At 42.7% G+C, this 20,286-nt stretch overlaps 1 protein-coding gene and 1 long non-coding RNA gene across 14 annotated transcripts in view; one reads left to right on the forward strand and one right to left on the reverse strand.

The window, feature by feature from the left end:
• DLGAP2 (DLG associated protein 2) overlaps positions 1 to 20,286 on the forward strand; it is a 402,575-nt gene that overhangs the window by 350,883 nt on the left and 31,406 nt on the right. For all 13 annotated transcript variants that reach the window (XM_082215473.1, XM_082215468.1, XM_082215475.1 and 10 more), the window contains one exon: positions 14,363 to 14,712. In XM_082215473.1, the coding sequence (XP_082071599.1) occupies positions 14,363 to 14,712 (350 nt within the window). The remainder of the gene's footprint in view (positions 1 to 14,362; positions 14,713 to 20,286) is intronic.
• Positions 431 to 13,996, reverse strand: LOC309528378. Its single transcript, XR_014217725.1, has 3 exons — positions 13,928 to 13,996; positions 8,628 to 8,684; positions 431 to 837 (listed from the first exon to the last, which is right to left on the reverse strand). It is a non-coding gene; the product is annotated as an uncharacterized lncRNA (long non-coding RNA).

Consider the following 20,286-nt stretch of genomic DNA (forward strand, 5'->3'; position numbering starts at 1 on the left):
TCATCCTCTGACCTGTCTCAACACCTGGCTTGGAGCCTTCCCCTTCTGAGGCTTCCTTTGGGGGTTCTCCTGCTGGAACCATTCCTCATCATCCAGCCAGACATAAGGGAAGATGGAGTGAGCGGACTCCTTGAATGTGCTCCAGAATCCTTTGTGATGTACAGTGACACATGACAGACAAGTAGTGATTTCTTGGCAGAGAAATCCAAGTGACAAGTGTTCAGGAGGGCTGGTCGCAGCCCCCAAGTCCTTGCCTCTTATTGGCTTAGCACAGTGTTCCCCAACCTTGGGCCTCCAGCTGTTTTTGGACTACAGTTCCCATCATCCCTGACCACTGGTCTTGCTAGCTAGGGATTATGGGAGTTGTAGTCCAAAAACAGCTGGAGGCCCAAGGTTGGGGAACACTGGCTTAGCAGGCGTTGCCCTCCCTAGCTGGGGAGCCTGACACGGCTAGAGGTGGACACAGCACCAAGTGACCATCACACACACACACACCGGCCACACCAGAAGATGCCAGCCTCCCCAAACCCACCGCAGCTTTGCCATTCAGCAAGGGCCACCCACCCAGAGTCCCAGGTGAGCGGATATTCTCAAAGGAGAATTTTGTGGATTTGGGCCAGCAATTTCATTACAGCTTTCCTTTTGCAAAAATGTGAAATTTGGTGTTAAAATTCCTGGCATCCTTGTGATCACTGCATGTGTCCATTTAAGGGAATAATAAAAAAGAACAATAAAATGAATACATACCACCAGGGTCTCCACTGCTATGATTCACTCTGCGACTCTGCTTAATTAGTGCTGCTGGAACTCTAAGGAATTAGGTTGACACTTTATCCTCTGCAAAAAGTATAGAAAGCCTGTGTGACACAGTGTTTATAGATTTTGAGGTTGTGCCAGCTTTTGCTGCACAGAACGTTAAATTCTGTTTCCTATCAGATAGAAATATGGATTGTCTAGAGGGAGAAAGGGGTAGGGGGACACAAAGAAGCTGCTGTCAATAATTCGCTTCAGGATGCTAACTGCTTGCTGCACTACAATTTATTGTTAATTATCAGAACTAAAATAGAAGCCTTTTTGTCATCCGTTGAACATACCTTGAGTCTAGTGCTGCCCACATCTCTCTCTCTCTCTCTCTCTCTCTCTCTCTCTCTCTCTCTAATACAAGTATCCAGGTGGGTGACCTTGAGATCTTATTTGATTTACAACTTTTGAAAAGCAGCATTAACTACACGGCATACACAAATATTACCCTTTACGCTAAGTGTTCCTGTGTTGGCAAATGGAGTTTATTTTTGTGCAATGCGCGGCACAGCTTTTCGATGGACTTACAGATTTTACAAATTTGTAGAATCGTAACGCCCTTTGAAGAAGAAACAAACAATGCTAGTTTAACCTATTTAACCAGTGTTAAGATACGTGCACCAAGATCTGGCTGGTGAGCATATGAATATGTGAATTTTATCCTAGCCTCTGAACATCTTTGACTTTCCTCCTTCTTTGGCTTCCTCTTTGTGCCTCATCTGGCTATCCCATTCCTGTTAAGAATACCCAACATTAGGGTTGCCATACATCTGGGGAAACCACTTTTGAAGGGCCAACATGCCCATCCGGACAGATTTTTACATTTTAAAGGAAATGTCCGGGTTGGGGGGGGGGTTGGGCTCCGGTGGTTTGGGCTGCTTGGGCTCAGGCTGGGCTGCAGTCCTTGGCCGCTGCCAGTCCGAGCTGGGGAAAGGGGTGCATGGGCGTGGCATTGGCCGCCACCCACTCACCTCTTTCCAAGGCCCGGGCTGTTGGGTAGGGTTGTTCTTCAAGGTATGGCAACCCTACCAAGGTATGGCAACATTACAGTGGTACCTCAGGTTAAGAACTTAATTCGTTCTGGAGGTCTGTACTTAACCTGAAACTGTTCTTAACCTGAAGCACCACTTTAGCTAATGGGGCCTCCTGCTGCTGCCGCGCCGCCAGAGCACGATTTCTGTTCTCATCCTGAAGGAAAGTTCTTAACCTGAAGCACTATTTTTGGTTTACCGGAATCTGTAAGCCAGATAGGAAAGACAGCATATGGATGATTCATGTAAAGGTCTATTCAAACTATATTAATACAGTGGTATCTCAGGTTAAGAACTTAATTCGTTCTGGAGGTCTGTTCTTAACCTGAAATCGTTCTTAACCTGAGGTACCACTTTAGCTAATGGGGCCACCGGGCTGCTGCCGTGCAATTTCTGTTCTCATCCTGAGGTGAAGTTCTTAACCCAAGGTACTATTTCTGGGTTAGCGAAGTCTGTAACCTGAAGTGTATGTAACCTGAAGAGTATGTAACCCGAGGTACCACTGTATTTCCCTTTTCCTCCCAAAGGCCTACAGCTCCCACAATCTCTTGCAGCCCCAGTATTTTTCTTCCATACAAATGCTGCCAAGATACAGATTTCTCTCTCACACACACACATATGAATGGGTGAAGTTAGATTTCTTAGTATTAATACGTCACTAACAATTAACTTAATTATTAAATTTGTAGGAAAATGGTAATAGCGCATAGTTTACGCCATCGTATTGTTCTGTTATGAATCACCTTCCATAGAAATTTCAAGGTAATTGTCGTTCGTACAACAAGAACAACTTAATATAGGTTTGAAAGCAAGACTGAAAAAAAATAGCTGAAGATAGGTTTGAAACAATACCAAGGCATACCCAAGGCACGCACGCACACAAAACAATCCAGCCAGCTGGTGAAAATGGAAAGTTCAAATAGTGGGTGCTTGCCATATCTTAGCAGAAATGCTGTTTCACAAAACAGGGGAAGCCACGCTGAAAGCCCTGCTCTGAGTCATGTGTTCTAGAGGCCTGTTATGCAAATAACAAAGCTAAATGAGAACAAAATTAACATACCCCTTCCCACCTCTGCTTTTAAAAAAGGCTGGCGTGTGGAAGGAACAAAATTCTTCTCAGTTAGCCAGACAAAACAGGGAAAGAAGATCATCAGGATCCCACCGTGGTGAAGTTGGTCATCTGTTTGGACCCTGTGGGTCATTTCCATTTGGAATAAGTATCTGAGCTTTTCTTCGAACATGTTATCATTTCTTAAACCATTATTTAAGGTAGCAGCAGAATCAGAAGGTACGTGAATGGATGGTGAGTTAACCACTGAGAGCAAAAGAATAACGTAAAAGTCATGAAAGATATATAAGGACAAGAATGGGAAGCAATGGATTACAATTAGGAGTTTTATTCAATCCTAAACTCGTGATAAATTTATGAATAACTAATTATGGGGTGTTAAATCTCTGTTACTGTTCAAATCTGTGCTCGGGAAACAAAACACTACGCTAATTTATAATATATATATAGTATAAAATTAAATTTGTATATATTTATATATTATATTAATTTAATCCTCTGGTATAAGCATCTGGTATCTATCTGGTAACACAAACATCTACATAAACAGGAACGTTTTTGCCATATAGTAAAAACACCGTAAGAGAGGAGGCCAACTGCATCTCCTGTTCCAAAGTGTTCCACAAGTTAGGTTGCAGAATTTCATTGTGGACATTTCAAAACAGAGGACAGAAATGTCTTAAGTACAGCTTTTGAGTGATTGTCTGTGAGATGAATAATTCATGTTGTAGTCCTTCTGTCATTTATATGGGTTTGAGCCACGCTCCTCAATTTATGGAAAGAGCCAAGGTCCAGCAGAGGGTCCCACTGGAGGAAATGGGGGAGGTGATATTTGTTGATTCCCTCTTCCTTCTGCAGTCATGTCCCACACTGTTCTAGACAGTCCCACAGGAGAACACAAGAGGAAGGCAGAGTTCCACTCACAAGTACACTTAAGCAAACCTTAGCTGTGTTTCTCCTGCTTCCCTTTTCCTTAAAAAGGAAAGAAAAGGCAAGCAGATTGTGAAAGAAGATGTCTCTGACTTCCTTTTTTTAAAAAAAACAACACCACAAAACCCCAACAACCCACATGTCTCTGTGGAGTATAAGAATATTTTCCCTAAAATGAGACAGGACGTCATAGAAGAATCTTAAAAGGGGTCATTATTTAATTAGAAAATGACATATTTACAGCTAAAACTGTCATAACAAAAAAAAATAAAATTGAATTTGCTTTCTAAAGTACAGCCATAAATCAGAGTGAGTGAGTTCCATGTCTGTACTGAACATGAGACATTTATAAATCAGTGAGGTAAATCCTATTTACCTCCCATTTGTTGTGAAATGTCTGAAAATCTCCCTGCTTTTCACCTTGGAGCACGCCAAATTATAAACTTGCTTAAATAGTTTCCCCAACTATTAGGGTCAGGTCTTTGCTGAGGTATGAATGGTTCTGTTTGGTTCCATGCTTTTTGTGCAGATGGATATAATGTAGGAAATGTAGCTCTTTGTACTCAGAGAAACTACGTGTAAGATCTAAGGTACGATTAACCTCTTCCAGGGACTCATCTCACCTTTTGTTCACACTTGCCAAGAAAATGGAGATTTAATTGAAAATTATGATTGCTGCAACTTAATCTTGGGCGAAGGGGAAGTTCTCTCTGACTGAAACGCAAGCCCTCCTGGCTGTCTCGTAAGTGATGCTTGCTATATATTGCCACCCCCACCTCCCTGCCACCTTGCACGGCGACAAAAATTTGAAGTCAAGGCACAAATGAGCCCTTGATGAATGAGGCTTGTTACATAGAAAATGCAATACATTCCCCATGCCTTTTTAGCAAGAGGTAGTAAGTGAAATCCAAGTGAAATTTTATCTCTGTCAGCCCAGATAGTTTCCACTTAGGCTTGTGTTTGTATTGATTCACAGGAAGAAAGGTGATTACTGCTTCCAAATAAGAGGGGATTTATGGGGAGATTAGAATGCTTCATGTCTTTGAGGGCTTCCATGAATGTGACCTCCACTTGGCTAAAACTCCAATTAAAACTGCCGCCATGGTGCTTTCCTGTCTAGTATGTGGATATTTTGGTGCGTTTGAATAAACCTGAACAGAGCTACAACATATAAACTGGTTTAAAGTGCAGGACATGTATAACACCAATTTGGGCAGAGCTGTCTGATTTCTTTCTGAGCCACTTCCACCAAACAGAAAAGCGAACACAGAGGATATACAAGCCCAAGAACATGAGCGACCTTGTATGTCCCACCACACCTTTACAGCAATCTCCCATTGCCAATTCGCTTGACATGTTGTGAAATCTCCATGAGAACTCCTTTTTGTGAGTGGTTCCTATGCCGGAATACAAGCAAATGCAGTTCTGCAAACTGCAGCTCGTTGAAATGCCAGCAATCGAGGATCATTGCAGAACTGAAAAACAAAACAGGAAAACTCATCCATGGGACTGTTAGAAAGCAAACTGATCCCATATTACATTGCTTTGCTACCAGTTGGAACTCAACATCTTCCTTTAATCATCACTAAGGGGCTAAGCAGAGTCTGCTTAAATCTAAGCAACCGTTTACATAGGGAGGACGTTCTGTGTTTTATTCTTAAATCTTCCTGTATCCCAGCTTTTTTGTGGTTTTCGTCAGCTGCAAATGATTATATTCCCTCCTCCCCGATATATATCTTCCTATTTTAATTATCAAGCCACACAATGAGTTCACAGACATTTCAAAGTATTCAGTTCAGAATTGCTTGCATGCTAAGCCAAGGGTTGCAAGGCAACACCACCTTGTCCATTCTTCTAGATCAGAGCCAATGTAACATAGCTAAAATGTTAACTCTTTCCCAGTATGATTCAAGGGTTATCTGAGATTCCAGTATTGCAGGGCATTGGACTAGATGAACTTTGGGAGTCCCTTCAAATTCAATGGTACTATTATTGTTATGCTAACACAGTCCCAGTGATATCCATGGGGCTCCACCATAAACAGAGACTGTGCTTTGCCATCTTCTCTGTACAAACCAAAACCATTGCACAGATGAATTATTCTTCTGGGTACTTATTTCTTTTCGTCGGCGAACAATTCGCGTATGTAATTCTAGCCCACCATAGACTTCCATGGACTGCAAGCATTGTATCTGAGGTAAACAATTCAACTCTGATCTAGAGTTTTGAGGAAATTGTTTTGCAGTTTCTTTTATGAATGTGCAATTCTGCATATTGTGCGGCTGGTGAGTGTGAAAGCATTACATAACCTTTAGCTTTGTTATGGTTCAGAAAAGTTGTTGAGTCAAAAACTGACACTGCTGACATGGGTTTTCCTGGACATTTTAGCAATTTCCACACGGACACTGCTTCTGACTGCAGTATTCCAGATATTTCTGGGAACTTCTGGACGTATGGCAACCAATAACGGTTATGGATTACTACCAAGATGGATTCCTTTTTAACTGAACCAAATGCACATACTTTGTATGTGCCCCCGAATTATTTCATACATGACATTTCATCTACGGGAGAAGGATAGACATAGATGCCCTGTTACACCATTATGTGTAGGAAATGTGCAAATGTCACTTGTTTAAGTGTTTGGAAGCCATTGTATACTTATAGGCAGAATTGTCAGCAATCGTAAGGAGCTGAAAATAGGCTACTGTGTTACATGATAATGTGTACCCACTTATTAAAAAAAAGCCCTCCCTGTTTTGCTCAGGGTGGGGGCTGAAAATAGACGGGTTCTCTGTCACTTCCAGGATGCCTTCCGGCAACAATGCAAAGAATAACATTATATCTCACAGCATGACATTACATGTCGCAGAAGCCACGGGGCCTGCAGCCATGACAGAGGGCTCATCTGATAGCAGCAAGAGTGGCAAGATTGGCAGCGTGGCAGCAGCACTGTGGGCAGAGGCAGCAGCCCTGCAGGATGCATCCAGAGGTGGGTTGGAATGAATGGGTCTGGGAGGGCAGGGATATGGGGTGAGTGGGCCATTGAGAGTACAGTAGTTGGTTGGGTTAAGAGAAGGTTGAGTTTAGGAGACGGGTTGACCTTTAGTGGTTAGAGAAGCCTGGGGTGGGTGGAATTGAGGCAGTGTTTTTGCAGCCTTTCTGAGCTTGTGTCCATCCTAAGACCACGTGCATCCTAAACACTATTAGATCAAAGCAGCAGATGTTTCCAAATCAGATGGGGGTGATGGACTGAATAGGAGGGCAGACCTTCCAGCAGAGTCCAAGCCACTCTGAATCACAATAGTCTGCTACCAAACTATTCATGTCTTGGCCAGTGGTGATGATGCAGCGTCACCCATTCCAGAGCCCTGCCTTTTCATGGAATGATGTACCCCCTTCCAAGTCTGCCACTCCCACATGGGCACATATGTCCACAATGGGGGCCCTCCCCACTCCCATGGTAGCCTCTAAAGCAGGCTTCCTCAAACTTGGCCCTCCAAATGTTTTTGGCCTACAACTCCCATGGTCCCTAGCTAGCAGTACCAGTGGTCAGGGATGATGGGACTTGTAGTCTCAAAACATTTGGAGGGTCGAGTTTGTGGAAGCCTGCTCTAAAGTAAGGGATGGGGTGATCCAGGAGAAGTGGAATGCTCCTGATAACACGAAGGAGTCGAGATCATGGAGGTTCTGGCTGCAGATATCTTTGCCATATCACCACCAGGTTGTAGAGAATGTAAGGGTCAAAAACCTGGTTCTCGTTTTTGAAGGTATCTGGTGTGTGTTCTCAGAAGAAAAATTACTTGGAGGCCTCCTGAACTTCTCCAGCCCAGCCCAGGACATTTATAAATCTTGAGTGGAAGGACACGATGCACAGATGTTCTGGTACACATGCATGTGTGTCACTCTCTCTCCTGAAGGAAGAGATCAGTGAGCACACACCTGGCCACCTGGCTGTGGATGACTAGCAGGAGAAGCAGGAGAAGCTAAGACTCGGTATCCTGTCCTTGAGAGCGCCCCATCTATAGCAAGGTAGCATTGGTGGCAGCAACAGATTCTAGAGGGAGGCTGCGGAGGGCAGCCCACAGACATCTAGAAAGCTATAGGGCCTTGGGAAATTGCCCAGACTGGGGCTGTGTCACTAAACTCCCATGTATTGTTGGACTCCCATCAGCTCCAGCAAACATACTCAATGGTCTGGCATGATGAGAGCTGTAGGCCCACAATATATGGGTGACCACAGATTTCCCCCAACTCTGCTTCACTTCATACCTTATCATGTAAGGCAAAGCTGTTCTGCAGTACAGTTTATTATACTGTAAGCAGTATAATGCTATGCAGTTGGTGTTTTTGAGGCTATTGATAAACTATAGGGCTTATATCTTCCTACCTCTGCTTATCAGATCTGTCTGATATTCTTGCATTTTAACTTGTGCAGATTTTTCTACTTAAAATTCATTTCAGTTGTCCTTTCCTTTCTGCAGTAACGTCTTGGTGAAGCAAAAAAGATTTCCCTCAACACCAGTGTGAGTATTTTTATGTTTAATCTTACACAATTGCAGCTTTCTTCATCACATGTACTTAACTATGGGGAACACATAGTGAACAAAACTTGGCTTTGAACAGATTTCATTTTACTGACTGACCTGTAACGGAACTTTGAACAACAACTAACTTAACATGGGAAAAACATTGTTTTGTAATTTTAAGTTCAGCTTGAAAAGTTCTTGTCTGAGCAGTTTTAAGTTATCCACATCCTTAATTTTTCATCTCATTTTTCCCCAAACAGGACTTACACAAATGGGTCAAGGAAGCCATTCATGAAAGCAGCACAGAAGACCTGCACATTGTTCCTGTGGTGGAAAGACGAGAGATTATTTAAAACCAAAAATTAAAAGTGGATCAATGTTTAATTTTGTATATAAAAATAAAATAAAATTACATTTTCTGCTACTTGTTTAATTGATAAGAAATAGTGTGGGGTTTTTTAAATGGCTGACTAATTCAAGTCATAGATAGGCCATTAAATTAACATAATAAATTAACCCACTATCATACTTCAGTGAATATACATTTCAATTTATGTTGTGATTATGATTTATGATGCAATTAAAAACAATTACTATTAACCATCAGTAGTTCTTGATAAATAAATATACCCATTTTTAAAATGTGTGTGTTAATGATGTGACCATTTCGGATGCAAGTTTTAAAAATAATTACTTCATTATTTATATTTAATGATGCTAATATTTTACTGCCATTTCTTTAAAGAGAAATAAATGACATTACTGCACAATCGATATACATTGTCTAGTATTTGTTAGGGGTTGGATTTGGTTGGATTCTGAAGCAAAACACACCACTTTGAAGGGATTGGGGATTGGTCTGAGGTGAAGAAGGATACACGTGGGGTGCCGTGAACCAAAGGTGGAAAATCTGAAGTACCTTGCAGTACCTTACTGATCTGAACACGGAAAACGTTTCACAGAAGTATCTGCTGAAAGCAAAATTATGCCTCTAAGGGTGTAGGGAAAGTTGCTTTGCGCTTGACAGGTCTAACCCATAATCAAAGGAAATTATTATACCATGGCTCCGCTGTCCCAGTGCTTCGGGATACTGATGTCAAAGTAATAGTTTTGCTCTCTGGCGATTATTGCTATTTGTTAGTTCGGTCTTCTAGAACCAGTACCATTTAATAAGGCCGCAGCACTTTCCTGGACACCCTTAACTGCTGTCTCTGCTGTTTACAAGAGTCAAAGGGGTGGGGAAAGGATGGTATGATGGAACCAATTCAGCACTCCTGCTGGGGTGTTTGCATCACACCGATTTGGCTGCCAATTTACCACATTCTCCCAGTAAACGATATTGCAGGCAAGCACTGCCATCGCACCCGGCCAACCGCTACTGCTTCAGCGTTGTAACATTAAGCGAGTTCTCATAGAGTGAATCGGAGGCTTGTAAAAATGATTTTACGTTTCGCCAGTACAAGTTTACCTCATTCCAAAACTTATACCGCCAATCTCTTATTTACTCACCCTTTCCTCACCCCCTCCAATCCTTATTGCCTTTTTCAAATCTACCTCTTGATTTTGTTTTGAGGTTGCCTGCTTTCTTTTGCGCTTTTTTTCTGTCTATGTATGGGTTGATTGTTCTAATTAGTTGTAGTCAGCATTGCTTTTGTGGCGAGGGAAGTTACACGCATGCCACTATCACTTAGTCCTGTAGCATATATTGTTGGAAGTGTGCAGTGCACAAGCACTCACCCTGAGTTCTGCTTCATCCCTTTGTCCGTCTCAAGCGATTTGTTTTATTTATCAGTCATAAACTGCCTATCCTATAACTTCTTTATTTGTGCGGTATTTCTCACACACTATAAGTCTGCACAGTGCTGTCGGGCTGTATGGAAGCAGTCACAGTTGTGAGCAGATAAGCAGAATACAATACAGATTTTAATGTACTTTTAGGATTCGGCTACATTAGTAAATAAACAACAATTTGAATGCGCTATAAGTATGCAACACCGGATGGTGCCAGAGAGCAGAAATTTTTGTACGTGTTTTTCCATAGTTGGTTTTTTTTTTAAAAAAAAATTGTTATAGCAATCTAATTTTTTTCTGGTCTTGCAGCGGTGCTGCATTAGCTATTTGAGTTCTACCCATCACAAAACTCAAACACGCTGCCTCAAACACCAAGCAGGACATTGAGGAGAAGTCAGATTGCTTAATAGAGGAACTGAAGAGGAGAGCTTTCCGATGTGCTTTTGGACAATTTGGTTGAGGAGGAAGATTGCCTCACCAGCCCTCAAAGCTCCTACCACCACCACAAAGATGCAGTAATATTCCAGTGGTGGGCACGGGGCCTCCATTGCCAAGGGCTTGTGTCTCCAATGCCATTCCTATGGCAGAAGCCCACAACAATGACAAATTCTGGGTTGTCACAGAAGTGGCAGGGCATGGATCTTTTTGAGTCGGCAGCAAATCCCACCTCTGCCAGCTGCCTGCATTGTAGGGGCAGCTAAGCAGGAAGTAGGTTTCATGAGCAACACACCAGCCACAGCCTTAGAAGGCACCTGCATAGAAACATCACTGGTGTCTCTTGCTCAGGGAAGAGTCAGAGGAGGCACACAGCAAGGGCAGGATGAGTGCAGGGCACAGCACAGTTGAGAAACACACATCCCTCCCCACTCTCAAAAAACTTCACACGCATAAACGCAAAGCAAGTGGCTATGAAAGATAGGGGGCGATGAAAATATGGGTCCAGAAGATGAGTATTTCCTCTGTGTGGCAGCACAGTGAGACAGTCTTATGGCACAGTGCCCCCCCCACCTCACAAAAGGCTGTTTCTGTGCAAAAAAAGAAAAAGAAGCCAGCCTCCTTCTCATACCAAAATCATTTGCTTGATCTGTTAGCAATACCATCCCTAGGAGCACTACCACTGAACTTCTGAGTGCAAAACCGTAGGGTGGAAAGCAAATCCCTTTCAGTTCTCCCCAATGAAACTTCAAATGTATCTAGCAGAAAAGACAATGAACCTATCTGCTTGCAGTTTGGCAGGTTTCTTATCTAGCGGCACTTCTCTTGCACGCATGCTGCTGCTTCGTCCAAATTGACTATAAAACAATAGGCAAGGTTAGGCACATCGTTTTATGACCATACCGAGTCTATAAAGGCTGCCTGTGCAAGGAAATCATGGCAGCTGTTCTTCTGAAATTTCGCAGAAGGGGCTTCCAGTTCTGCAAATTTCATCCAATTATGCCAAAAAAAAAAAAAACTTGCAAAGCTGTAGATTATTCCTTTTGACTCTATTGCTTCTTCTTTCTGTGGGGTGGAATGTCTCTCTCCCCCCCCCATAGAACCTTTGGGGGTCTCCTCTTCATCTATAGCAACAGAGGCGATGAGGAGGCTATGTCAGCAGCTCTTTACACAAGCACTAAGTTGTCTGAATTCCTCCTCCTGTTGCTCCTGATGAATGACAGCATCTCCACATTAGTTGTGGCAAAGCGGTTCTCTTTCTGTGTACTGTACTAACTGTGCTGAAGAATAGTTTGCAAGATGGCCACCTTCCAAGGTCCTGTTCAGCGAGCCTCTGTTCCCTCATTCTTCTCTTTTTGAGATTTCTGTACATTTGGGTCCTACATAGAGGTCAGGCACCTTGCTTGCGGTGGAACTCTATGTTTGTTTCTTTTCCATTCTGCTTGTTGCATTCTATTAAGACAATACTGAGACTAAGGAAGAGAAAGGTGATAGTGAAGGTCACTTCTTTGGCCAGTTGTAAACAATAAGACAGGCAAGAGGGGGCTGGCTGAGGGCAGATGAGATTGTTGGGGCAATGCCCCCATTTGACCTAGTGGACCAGCTTCCAGGAACCTGACCAAAACACACAAATTGGGAAGAGCAATGTGGTTATACCCACCTGGCTGGAAAGTTCTTATCTGAGGACATTCAGGATCGATTGCAACATGTGGAAGGCTATCTATTGCTGTGTGTGACCTCCAGCACCAGGCAGGAATGCTGGACTGGGTGAGCTTTTTGGCTCCTTTTAACTAGTACCTTCCAATTTCCATTCTTTATTTAAAAAAGCAGCTTACCTGGGAACATGAGGAAGGAACAAAGCAGCTCCAAGTTAATGCTGGAAAAAGCTGAAAAGGAGTTACAGAAAAAGGGAACTACTGTACACTACATATCATATTTCAACAAGTGGATCCTCAGCAGAATACAGTCTGCTTTTCTATCAGAAAGATGGGGAGGGGGGAACTAGGGAAGAAGTTCACCTGCCAATCATCTTTTTAGGCAAATCTTACTCTTGCAGGTTTGCATATGAGTAATGAACCACACAGGATTTGTTTATTTTTGTCCGCTGCCCAACAAAACAACTCTGTGTTCCAGTGGACGCTCTTTTAAAAATACATGCTTAAGTTAGCCACTTTTATTCTGAAGGAAAAAATTAAGAGCTCTCAATCTCACATTTGTTTCCTGCCAACCACCTCGCTGCCCCAGTGAGCCTTGTTGGGAGACAATGAGTAGCTGAGGATGGTTTTTGACAGGAAGCTGACACAGAGGACTGCTCCAGATCCAGAGCACGTTACTTTAATTGATTGATTGATTGATTGATTGATTAAATTAAATTTCTATACAGCCCTTAATCCAAAGACCACAGGCAATGTGTTTAAGGCAATGGTTAGTTTGGTTGTGTGCTCACCCATGTGTAGGACTATAGACTAGTAAATAAAATTTGAGGAAGAAGAAAACACAACCATTTAAAACCATTTTCCAAAGCTCTGGGTCCAAGTCAACAGTTCCAAAATACTAGCTGTATCTTTCAAAACTTCAGTCCAGTTTGTTTCTAGGCTGCCATTTTGTCGTCTGCCTGGTATCTTTTGTGGCAAGTGCGAGTGAGTGGGAGAATCTTCGCCAACTAGGCTGTGCCTGGCATAGACCAGTTTCGGTCCAACTTTCTGTACAAAAAAAACTTGGAATACTTTTCCGCATGGAGATTATACTATGAATTGTTCTAACATAACTATGCATGCTTTGCTTGGCGAGATAGTATTATTATGTGGGTTGGGCAAAGAAATCAGACCTGCTTCATGTGAATAAGAGTAACAGTAGATATTTGTTTTCAAGGCTTTCTTCTGTGCTCTGTACTCTGTACCTCTGTATAATCAACCTCAGTTCCCTTTGCAAGGTGCCTATAGTAGGGGTGCCACCAACTGTTTTCCCAGGCATTCCTTGTCTTATCTCTGGGTCTTATTAGTCACCCAATAGGTACTTTAAACTGGGTGGGATAAAGCCATCCTCCTCATTAGTGGGCATACCACTTCCTAGTCCAGTAGCAAAAACAGTTTCAAGTAGTATGTTTCATCTTTTGACTATTTCCCCATCTCATAAATCACAAGGAAGCTTTTAATTCACTGTCCTCTCTCTTCCCTCGTTTTGCCACCCCTCCTTCCATTTCCTCCATAGTTGAAAATTAGAAGGGTTCTGGGTGTTGGGAAGCTGGGTTTGTTACAGGATCGTTGCAACCTGTTGTTAATCCACTTGGTCATCGCATAATCCATGCCAGCACTGAACAGAGGGGAGGGAAAGAATTCTACCTTCCTTCTCGTGCCATTTGTGGGAGCATCAACAAGCACATGTGTTTCATTCCTTGTTTCTGGCATCCCATCTTTGCTTAAACTTGGATGCAGGCATTCTCTCCTAGCTGCTTTTTCCCTTCACTGGGGCTGAGGGTTCTCATTTGTGCAAGAGGAACATTCGCAGTCATTGTTTCCTGTTTGAAATGAAATGAACCTGTTGCTATGGCTACCCATTCTGTATGTGAGAGGGAATTTGTGCTGATTGTGAGGTTCACAGATGAGCATATTTCATAATTGCCTCCTGTTTTTTTAAGCAGCATAATCATCCTCTGACAGTTCCCACCCACCCTATAAATCACAACAGTGTTGTTATTATTATTATTATTATTATTATTATTATTATTATTATTATTATTATTAATTGTGTTTTCTTTCTCTTAATTTCTTCTGTAGCTGTAACTTACACAAGTTACAAAAAAACGCCACCGCCTGTACCCCCTCGTACAACCTCAAAGCCACTCATCTCAGTTACAGCACAGAGCAGCACAGAATCCACCCAGGATGCCTATCACGATAGCCGGACTCAGAGAATTTCACCGTGGCCTCAGGACGGTCGAGGGATGTACAATTCCACGGACAGCTTGGATAGCAACAAGGCCATGAACCTGGCTATGGAAACGGCCGCGGCGCAACGCCACGGGCCTGAGAGCCACGGCCCCTCAGTGCGAACCAGCGACAAGGCCATCCTTGTGTCGAAAGCGGAGGAGTTCCTTAAGAGTCGGCGCTCTTCGATAGGGATTCAGGTAGCCTGTCATTAACATCTGTTCTGCGGCAAGCTGTTCACCTCCTCGGCTCCGTAAATAGTACCAAAATGAGTCATTCAGCTTCAGTGGCTCCTAATAACTTGAGCAACATTCCCTGGCTGCTTAGCGTTAATTGTCATTCACATCACAGCTATGTGGCCATGCAGAAAATGGTTCAGCCAATGTGCAGTGCCTGGAAAGAAAAAATGAATGAATATATCTCTAGGCAAGTTGCCTGTCATTAATGCTTGATATGAAAATTATACTGCTCAGCCACACAGGTGAGCCACATGTTCCTCTCTCTCCCTCTCCCTCCTTTCTGTAAATTCAGAGTCCTTTATATAGAATTCTGCCACCGGTAGAAACATGGACTATCATCAGGTCCCTCTTTTGACCTTGAAGGAGAAGTCCTGACATAGGTTGTTTGTTCTTCCCTGTTTCGCTAGAAAAGGAAGAACACTGCACTGCATGGTACAGGCACCAGTAACTGAAAGCTCTTCTGTTCTGCTAGTATTTTAAATACTTGTCCATATAGGCTTATACTTTAGGATGTCCATGGCAGCTCTGTCCCATGTATGAAACTGTGGTAGAAACTGAATGTTGCTAGTGACTTTTCTTCTTCTTTTCATTCGTTGGTAAGGGGTACCTTCAAGAAACAGAGGGCAGATGTGGAAGTGCACCATGAGGTGGTATAGTCCCTGCTTTCAGATTATTCATCTGAAAACATCTCCATTTAGAAACAGACACTCATCAGCTTGTATATATTCAATTGTTGACATGGTGACAGTCTTCACATAAGGAGGCTTTCAAATGAATGCTTTTCGCTGCTTGAAACTTACTTTAAAATTGTAAGGACTGTACTACCTCGTCTTGCAATTTGAATCAGGCCTTAAAATACTCTACTACAAAACAGTAAGGGAGCTCTCTTGCATTTTTATTTTACCTTGTTCCTTATGAATGCTGAGATTGCTGTCCGCTCCGAAGGTGGCCCAACTGTCTCTACTCCATCTCAGATATAATGGAATATGGTGGGTGCCTTGTAAGAAACCATCCTCATTAAGTAGAATTACTGCCCCTTTTAGACAAAAGCCATTCCAGTGACAATAATTATTGCCGGGTTTAAAGAGATGTCGTGAAAAGCTTCCTGATTAGATATGTCTCATTTAAAAGAGATCTTCTAAAAGCACTCCTTCCAGGAGTTTGGTAATGTGCAGCTTTAGCCAAGGTCCTAGTCATATAAAATGCCACTGGGCTTTGATAGAAATCCATATATCTCCCTCTGTGACTTTGCTACAGGCCTACAGCTAATGTATAGAATTCAATTTAGCGTCAACATAAAATGTTCAGGTCAGCTCTTTTTCTGTATGCTTAGGCAGTAATTAAGCGTGGAGCTCTTAACGATTCACGCTGCAGTACTCTGCAATGAAATCACTTATTTATTTATTTAAAAAAGAGAAGGGGTGAGGCTTAGATAGATGATAATAAAGAAAGCTTTGAAGAGTCTTTGATAGTTTGGGTTTCAAGGGATTCCTTTCCTGATCAGGCTTCTCTGCTCAAACAGGGGAGGTGCTGGCAGATGTTGTCATCTGTCCTGTACAGTCGTCCCGCCTTTAAAGGTGATGTCTTTTATAAGAGCTTTTCCTATTAGCTAGTTTTGTTTTGTGTACTTCACATATTTGCCCAGCAATTTGCACAGAAAGAGTTGAATCTCTATAGCAACGAAGCATCTCATGTTTGGTGTCTATTGCTTCCTTTCAAGTACAGCAAATGACAAACATTATTTGTCAAAGGTATTGACTCTTTTTAAAAAGAAAGAAAGAAAGAAAGCTGAAATGTATATTTTCAGTAGGACAAAGACTTTCTTCCACGATCCATTTGGCAGATCCCACGGACAATACCGGGTCCACGAGGCAAGGAGACCAACAGCAGTAAAATTATTCCTCTAAGGATAAACCCTTTATGGTTGTGCCATTTGTGAAAGAAGATTTGTTTTGTCGTATACCTATTGCCAGGGTTGCAATAAATAAAAGCGTCCTGACTTTTAATGTTTACAGTGCAGGAAATCATGTGCTTCATAAACCTTGTAGGTTTTCCTAGTGAAGCCTGTATTTAAGGCACCTGAGAAATTGGTTTTATTTACATACTTATTTGATTAACGGCAGCCCGAGTTTTCTCATTAGATGGCTGTGCAGTGACACTGCCTTGCACCTGTATGTCTTTCCATTCATAGCAGGCTCATTAATTACTGAATTTTTAAAATAACACTCTGTTTTAACAAGGTTTGTACGCCAGCGGTAGCAGTGTGGAGGACTGCAGCTTAACTTAAGGCAGTGAGCTACTCCTGACACTCTTCACTTTAACCTTTTTGCCTCTGCAGATGGAAATCAGCTACCGACTCTAGTAGGAATTTCATACAGAGCTGTTACAAAACTCAGATTTTCAGAGGAATAAAAGCAACCATGCGTACAGTATTTAAGCCAGCGGGAGTTATGCCATCAACACTATAGCCTCTGTGCTGACAAGGGAAATTTGGAAGTAAAATATTGTCTCTGTTTTAAATATCCCTCCAGATTACTTGGAACACTGCAAGTGAGCTTACCCCACTCTTGTTTACTTTTATGTTTCAGCCTTGTCTTAGATCCACCCCACACTTTACAGGAATTCCACGGGAATTCGTCTGCCATTTCCCCTCTTAGAGCATGCATAATACTTATTTTATTTTTATTTATATCCCAAGTGTTCTCAGATCGCATTCAAATAAATACAATAAAATCCATCAATAAAACCAACTGGGGAAGACACACATATCTAAACCTTTAGGGGAACGCAACAGAATGTTGCAATCAGTTTTGCTCCCCAGCGTACACACCCAATGGATGCGTGTTTCCCCTTCACAGGTCATGTAATCACTGCAGGAAACACTGGTACTGGTGTAACCCAGATGCCATGATACTGTTGCAGGCACGGCCTATGGTTGTAGGACAGGATCCAACCAAGTAGTTCTATTTGTGCCATGGGATTTCCCCTCTTTCTCCTCCATGCGTTTGTCCCGTCCACCCCTTAACACCTCAAGTCTGCTCCAGAGGGTTAAAGGGAAACCCAGAACAAATTTAGGGAGCACATGGGAAGAGAAGATGGCAAAAAAGTTACCTTACACAGCCCAACATTCTTGCCCTAACAGAGCTACTTTTTTGGGTACGCCCTATAGTATTTCAGAGCCAGTGTGGTGTAGTGGTTAAGAGCAGTAGACTCGTAATCTGGTGAACCGGGTTCACTTCCTCGCTCCTCCCCGTGCAGCTGCTGGGTGACCTTGGGCTAGTCACACTTCTCTGAAATCTCTCAGCCTCACTCACCTCACAGAGTGTTTGTTGTGGGGGAGGAAGGGAAAGGAGAATGTTAGGCGCTTAGAGACTCCTTCGGGTAGTGATAAAGCGGGATATCAAATCCAAACTCTTCTTCTTCTTCATATGTAGAATATATTCCATGGCTTGTATCCAACCGACTCATGACTAACTTGTCCATTGATTTCAATGGGCTCTGCTCCGAGTATGTCTTAGTAAGGTACCACCCCACCATATAATAAACCAGTAAATCCATGGCCTTGTACAAGTAAAGATCTTTGCAGGAGTATCGACACAGTTCCAACCTCCCTGCCCTGCTCCTGGTAAGCCACAGCAACACTGGTGCCAGAAAACACCACCACCACTCTCGGTCGGCCTCTCTTGAATCTTTACATATGTTAATTTGCTTTACACTGACCAAAAGAGCCACATTGAATGCTTCCTTGTTGTGACCTTTACTAATATGAGGAGACAAGCAGCAAGTACACAAGCCCACACTCGTGGATTCATGCCACCACTTCGGGATTTGAATCCAGACCATTGCCAGGTTCATAAAGCTCCTATGACGTAGGATTTTGAACCTTGTGGGGTTGGGTTTTTTTATTAAAACAACAACAACCCCACAAGGTTCTAGGCATTCTTATTCTAAGGCTGGGTAGCAGAAAGAAAAGGCCTATGCTGGTTTAAATTTAGTTAAGAAGATACCAAGGAAGCCATAAGGTTCTGTTTTCAACATTACTGTCTGACCCAAATCACTGCCAGAACTTTGCAGGTTGAGAGGTCTCACTATTATTCTCACATCTACAAGGTGTTGGCTATCAAGTGAATATCTAATACATACACTTTCATGTTCTTTTTAATCATCTCATTGCCAGTAAAATATGGGATTAAGTAATAATTTGGATAACAGGTTAACTTTGGGGAGGATAAATGTTTGCTCCAAAAACCCATTCTAATAGGATACAGTCAGTTTTCTTAAGAAGTTTGAGAAAATATTGCCATCCTTTACATCTTCTTGTAGGTTTTTTTTAAAAAAAAATGTTAACTAATCAGTGAATTTGTTACCGTATATACTTGAGTATAAGCCGGCGCGAATATAAGCCAAGGGACCTAATTTTACCTCAAAAAACTCGGGAAACCTATTGACTCGAGTATAAGCCGGTTCACCACACCACAAACCTCCTGGTGGGCCAGAGTGTGTGTGTGTGTGTATGCGCACGTGTGTGCGTGCATGCGCACATAGCAGAGGGGGCTTCTCTCTCCTCCCCAGCCCCTCCCATCCCCCTGCCTACCTAGGGTGCTGCCGAGAGGCAGAGGCTGGTGGCAGCAGTGGCGGAGGAAGAACAAGAAGACTGAAAGGGTTGCTTTCAGGCTGCTCATTCCTCCTCCTTCACCACCAACAGCGGCAAAGGTGGACGAGGAGGAAGGAGCAGCCCAAAAGGGCTGCTTTCAGGCTGCTCGTTCCTCCGCTGCCGCCGCCGCCAGGAACCCTCACTCAAGTATATACCGAGGGGGGCTTTTTCAGCTTTAAAAATGTGCTGAAATAGTGGGCTTATACTTGAGCATATACAGTCAATACTTTGGTTGCCTTTCACACTCTAAAAGGTCAAGGAATACTGGTTTACATGGCAAAAACATGAGGTCTTCAGTATGAAACTCAAGTTACAGTCATACCTCGGGATGAATACACTTTAGGTTGAGCGTTTTCGGGTTGCGCCCCGCCGTGACCCGGAAGTAACAGAACACGTTACTTCTGGGTTTCGCCGCTTGTGCATGCACAGACGCTCAAAATGACATCACGCGCATGCGCAGAAGCGGCAAATCACGGGTTGTGTTCGCTTCAGGATGCGAATGGGGCTCCAGAACGGATCCCATTCTCATCCAGAGGTACCACTGTATTTGTAAAGATCAAATATATGCTGGACATCGTTTCTTAAGGAAGGTGCTACAAAACTAATAAATATATATGCTATCTTTTTTTTTGTTTTAGTTGTTGTAGTGGTCAACCATACTTTCAGGATATTTTTCTAGGAAGCAAGCAAAATTTCCAGAGGTTCCAGTGATAAATTACACACTGTCATTTAATGAACTTCTTTTAATAATATTCACAGTGAACAGATATATTATTATAACTCCACCAACAACGCACAGAAGCGGTTTTTATGGCACCATCTCACCTTTCTAAAAACAGTCTGACAATTCATAGCATATTTTTCCTGCCTTCATGGTGTTA

Source organism: Podarcis vaucheri (assembly GCF_965113315.1).
Source record: "Podarcis vaucheri genome assembly, chromosome: 3".
In the NCBI taxonomy this organism is placed as follows: domain Eukaryota; kingdom Metazoa; phylum Chordata; class Lepidosauria; order Squamata; family Lacertidae; genus Podarcis; species Podarcis vaucheri.